The sequence below is a fragment of the Entelurus aequoreus genome, linkage group LG08 (assembly GCF_033978785.1).
Source record: "Entelurus aequoreus isolate RoL-2023_Sb linkage group LG08, RoL_Eaeq_v1.1, whole genome shotgun sequence".
In the NCBI taxonomy this organism is placed as follows: Eukaryota; Metazoa; Chordata; class Actinopteri; order Syngnathiformes; family Syngnathidae; genus Entelurus; species Entelurus aequoreus.
Window position 1 is genome coordinate 12,944,225 of NC_084738.1, and position 6,000 is coordinate 12,950,224.

The following is a 6,000-nucleotide window of genomic DNA, read 5'->3' on the forward strand; positions in this document are numbered from 1 at the left end:
AAAACCAGACATTTGCAGCTAGAATAGTCATTTACCACATTAGCAATGTATAGAGTGTATTTCTTTAAAGTTAAGACTAGTTTAAAGTTATCTTCATTGAAAAGTACAGTGCTTTTCCTTCAAAAATAAGGACATTTCAATGTGACCCCAAACTTTTGAACGGTAGTGTATATTGTAGGATTTTTCAAGTAATGTAGGGTTTAAGGAACTACTACCATTACTATTAAGTCAATTTATTCAATTTAATTTAATTACTTTATTCTATTCTATTTGTATTTTTTCATTTATTATAATTATTCTATTACATTATTATACTTGTAATAAAGTGTTCTAACTAACTTAAAGTAAAAACAGAAACTAAAAGTTAAACACATTTTATTGTTGTAGAAATATACATTTTATAATAATTATTGTAATGTATGAATACACTGAATATGAGAGTATTTGTAAAATAAGATCAATATGAATAGAAGAAAAATATTCATATATAGAGTATATTAAAAAAGATATTCTGCATTTGTCGTTAGTATTAGTTTGGCGTTTTAGGAATTACCTGTAGGCATCCACACTGTGCTCTGCCAGCTGCAGTGTTGTTTGACTTTAGACGTGTTACTTGGGTGTGTTAAGCATCAAGTCCTCATGAAAAACATCTCCTGGCTTATCCGTGTAATCCGCTTTTAGCGGCTTTCAGCCCGGAGCCTTAATTCTCTCACGAGGATGCTGAAAGAAGGGGTGGGGGCAGCGGTTTGGGTGCTGGATTGAGACCCATTTGTAATTTATAGTCTTGGAAAGGCTCCACACACCGTTTGGAATCGGTGTAAAGTGAAAGTGAGCATGAGCAGCTACTGTAAATGGGAATGTTTGCTTTTTGAATGTGACCTGGGGTGAGGCGCATGAGAGCAGGTGTACACAAAGAGCAGGTGAACACAATAGAGAGCATCGACCCACACGCGACTCATCCATCTCTTGTTGCTTCGCAGACGCGCACACAAAAGCCATGTGCTGATAGTGGCTTCCAATGTCAGCTGCAGACCTCCACTTCTCTCTCTCTCTCTCTCTTTCTCCTTCTTTCAGCGGATGCGGGCATGTGATTGGCTGCAGCCTCACTGGAGTGGATGGGAGCGGGATGCAGGAGGAGAGGTGGCTGCCAGGAAGCTGGGGAGGATGCGTCTGTCGCCGACTCGAGCGCAACTTGCTGGAGAAAACATGTTTGGGTGTCACTTTTGACTCTCCTCCTTCTCATCACCTATGGAGCAAGCTGCTTTTTAAATGTATTTCTTCTCATAAACCTGCGTCCCGACAGTGGATGGCCCCCGCTGAGCCCTCCTGCTGCGCCTGTGGAATGATGTGACCTCCCCGTTTCTAAAGTGGGGTGAAGATGCCGGTGATGAAGGGGCTGCTGGCCCCCCAGAACACCTTCCTGGACAACATCGCCACTCGCTTCGATGGCACCCGTAAGTCTCAACCGCATTTCTCTTTCATCTTTACTCCCTCCGCTTGCAAATATAGGACTGGGCTGAAGTTTTGGGCCATAAATAGTCTAGCTTTAGTAACATTTTATTAAATTAATTTATTTTATGTAAAAAACATATATATATAATTTGTATTTACAATCAAATTTAATGCAACATAGTACATTTTTGCTCTTAGCAACGAGGCTCCTGCATTGTCTATTGATCAGGGCTATTCAACCAAGTAATACAAAAATAGTTATGTAAAAATCGCATTATTCCTACATTGTATACGATGTCATCGCTTTGCTCAGGCCTAAGCTATTTACTCAACCAAATGACTAATGTACAATATACAATGTATTAACATTGCTCAAACATCCTCTACAGCAGGGGTTCTTAACCTTTTTGACCTCGGGGCCCACCTTTTACACTACAGAGGGGCCCGAGGCCCACTCAAATATTAACACTGAGTCAGTAACTTTACTCTGGATTTTAATTGTATTTAATAATTCTATCTCACCGATTTACAGTTTAACAGGATACACTTTGTTAAATGATAGCGTATGAAAGCAAGTGTTAATCACAAAGATTATTATTAGAGATGGCAGGCCGATATTATCGGCCAATAAATGCTTTAAAATGTAATATCGGAAATTATCGGTATCGTTTTTTTTATTATCGGTATCGTTGTTTTTTTTTGTTTTGTTTTTTTTGTTTTTTTTTTACACTCATTCACATTTATTCACACAAAAGGGTTGTTTCTTCCTGTTATTAATATTCTGGTTCCTACATTATATATCAATATATATCAATACAGTCTGCAAGGAATACAGTCCGTAAGCACACATGATTGTGCGTGCTGCTGGTCCACTAATAGTACTAACCTTTAACAGTTAATTTTACTAATTTTCATTAATTACTAGTTTCAATGTAACTGTTTTTATATTGTTTTACTTTCTTTTTTATTCAAGAAAATGTTTTTAATTTATTTATCTTATTTTATTTTATTAATTATTTTTTTTAAAGTACCTTATCTTCACCATACCTGGTTGTCCAAATTAGGCATAATAATGTGTTAATTCCACGACTGTATATATCGGTTGATATCGGTATCGGTTGATATCGGTATCGGTAATTAAAGAGTTGGACAATATCGGATATCGGCAAAAAGACATTATCGGACATCCCTAATTATTATCAAGGCTTAGGTCAGGCTGATAACAAAATACATACTAATCAAATATAGTGCAAAAGAAGGAACTCGTAAAAACTGATGAAAATTAAATGCACACACACGGTGCTAATATAAATGAATTCTAACAAAATTATTAACAACTATAAATATATATATATGTTTCTGTACAAAATTGTCACTAAAATTTAAGAGCAAATTAAATACTGTTTAACCATTTTAATCATAATTTATGCTCCAGACTTCTTTTGTTTCTGGAAACGTGTATTACAACCGAGTACCGCTGCGGCCCATACGGACCACAGGAGAGAAACAGATATTTTTGGCAGCCCTCTAGGGGGCGCTCGCGGCCCAACAATGGGCCCCGGCCCTATAATTAAGAAACACTCGTCTATAGTAGGAAAAATAAGTATTTGGTCCTTTGCTGATTTTTTGTTAGTGTAATGTCTTTCAAAGATACAAACAGTCCAAAATGTTTACAGTGGGTTTATTGTAACAGAGAGAGACTGCATTTTTCAAGCCAGGAAAAAAATATTTTTGATTGCGTGAAGTACGTAAAGTATTTGATCCCCTACCAAACAGGAAGCACACTGATCCATCCCCATGTAGGAAACTACTCCCAAGCTCAACTCATTTTGTGGATAACAGACACCTGTCGCAGAAACACTATCGTCCATTTTAACCTCTTCTCCACTGGCTGGCAAAGGTGGGCAAAAATTGTAGACCTGCTCAAGACTAGAACGGGCTTGAAGACCATCAGCAAGAAGCTTTGTACAAACCCCGTTTCCATATGAGTTGGGAAGTTGTGTTAGATGTAAATATAAACGGAATACAATGGTTTGCAAATCCTTTTCAACCCAAATTCAATTGAATGCACTACAAAGACAAGATATTTGATGTTCAAACTCATAAACTTTTTTTTTTTTTGCAAATAATAATTAACTTAGAATTTCATGGCTGCAACACGTGCCAAAGTAGTTGGGCAAGGGCATGTTCACCACTGTGTTACATGGCCTTTCCTTTTAACAACACTCAGTAAACGTTTGGGAACTGAGGAGACATATTTTTGAAGCTTCTCAGGTGGAATTCTTTCCCATTCTTGCTTGATGTACAGCTTAAGTTGTTCAACAGTCCGGGGGTCTCCGTTGTGGTATTTTAGGCTTCATAATGCGCCACACATTTTCAATGGGAGACAGGTCTGGACTACAGGCAGGCCAGTCTAGTACCTGCACTCTTTTACTATGAAGCCACGTTGATGTAACACGTGGCTTGGCAATGTCTTGCTGAAATAAGCAGGGGCGTCCATGGTAACATTGCTTGGATGGCAACATATGTTGCTCCAAAACCTGTATGTACCTTTCAGCATTAATGGCGCCTTCACAGATGTGTATGTTACCCATGTCTTGGGCACTAATACACCCCCATACATCACACATGCTGGCTTTTCAACTTTGCGCCTATAACAATCCGGATGGTTCTTTTCCTCTTTGGTCCGGAGGACACGACGTCCACAGTTTCCAAAAACAATTTGAAATGTGGACTCGTCAGACCACAGAACACTTTTCCACTTTGTATCAGTCCATCTTAGATGAGCTCAGGCCCAGCGAAGCCGACGGCGTTTCTGGGTGTTGTTGATAAACGGTTTTCGCCTTGCACTTACAGATGTAGTGACAAACTGTAGTTACTGACAGTGGGTTTCTGAAGTGTTCCTGAGCCCATGTGGTGATATCCTTTACACACTGATGTCGCTTGTTGATGCAGTACAGTCTGAGGGATCGAAGGTCACGGGCTCAGCTGCTTACGTGCAGTGATTTCTCCAGATTCTCTGAACCCTTTGATGATATTACGGACCGTAGATGGTGAAATCCCTAAATTCCTTGCAATAGCTGGTTGAGAAAGGTTTTTCTTAAACTGTTCAACAATTTGCTCACGCATTTGTTGACAAAGTGGTGACCCTCGCCCCATCCTTGTTTGTGAATGACTGAGCATTTCATTGAATCTACTTTTATACCCAATCATGGCACCCACCTGTTCCCAATTTGCCTGTTCACCTGTGGGATGTTCCAAATAAGTGTTTGATGAGCATTCCTCAACTTTCTCAGTATTTATTGCCACCTTTCCCAACTTCTTTGTCACGTGTTGCTGGCATCAAATTCCAAAGTTAATGATTATTTGCAACAAAAAAAAAAGTTTATCAGTTTGAACATCAAATATGTTGTCTTTGTAGCATATTCAACTGAATATGGGTTGAAAATGATTTGCAAATCATTGAATTCCGTTTATATTTACATCTAACACAATTTCCCAACTCATATGGAAACAGGGTTTGTAAGAAAGAGACCACCCTGGTGACCCAACTTCAATAAACATGGGACTTCTTTCCGACACATCATATGTTTGCCAATCAATTAATTTATAACCTTAATTACATTTTTATTTACATTCTGTCTTTCTTGGGTACAATAAACCCACCCTATGAATGTTGGACTGTTCCTATCTTTGTAAGGAGGTGAACTTACAAAACCAGGAGGGATCCCATACTTATTTTTTCCCCACTGGTTTTTTTTTGTTCAAGTCGAATAACAGATACTGTGTTTGCTATATTCCCATTGAAGTGGCGAGTGAAATCATAATAAGCTTTTCCAAACACTGCTTTTGTAGTCGTGGGCGTAGCTTACATGGTCGCACCAGGAAGAGGGCGGGATTTAATGCATCCTCTTGAAGGACCTTCTACCAATAACGATTGTCAAAGATCAGCTACAGGGCAGCGCTTTTAAGAATTGGTGCAAAAATGTTAGTTTTTGCATGTAGAATTGTGCTTTTTTCCCCCTCCACCCACACATCACCCGCTTGGCAAAAGCACCACTGTTGTTTGGATGTGGCGACAAATAAATAAATAAAATATTCACACAGTTGAGCTGCTTCAAACTGGCCACGGCGGCGGCAAACATTAGGCAGCTGCTGTGCCACTCTCTTGTTTTGTAGCTGCTTCCACCTCAGGGGAGCTGGTGGCTTGTAGGCGCAGACCGCTGGGACAATGTGTGTGTGTTGGCGAACGTACGTGTGTGTGTGTGTGTGTGTGTGTGTGTGTGTGTGTTGGTCTGTCATGTTCTCTGTTGCCTCTGTAGTCTCAGTCAGCACACATGTAGTTGCTTCACTGTTAATGTCCGACATCACTCTTGAGTGGCAGGAAACTAGTAGACATGTGACAAATTGGTTGTTTTTGTTGTTGTAAATATAGAATTAATGAGAGACTTGTGGCGCTGTATCACATTGCAATGTTTGAAGTATCCCTGGTTGGTGAAGGAGCCAAACGAAGTGCCTGACCTAATATCTAATACGCATTTTTAACTT

At 39.3% G+C, this 6,000-nt stretch overlaps 1 protein-coding gene across 11 annotated transcripts in view; it reads left to right on the plus strand.

The window, feature by feature from the left end:
• Nucleotides 1-6,000, plus strand: part of kcnh4b (potassium voltage-gated channel, subfamily H (eag-related), member 4b) — a 92,167-nt gene that overhangs the window by 9,785 nt on the left and 76,382 nt on the right. For 3 of the 11 annotated variants that reach the window (XM_062055582.1, XM_062055580.1, XM_062055581.1), the window contains one exon: nucleotides 1,075-1,454. In XM_062055582.1, the coding sequence (XP_061911566.1) occupies nucleotides 1,379-1,454 (76 nt within the window). In that variant the 5' untranslated portion in view covers nucleotides 1,075-1,378. Of the gene's footprint in view, nucleotides 1-323; nucleotides 1,455-6,000 lie in introns of those variants that run through there. The other 8 variants (XM_062055583.1, XM_062055579.1, XM_062055584.1 and 5 more) reach the window with 8 other exon arrangements.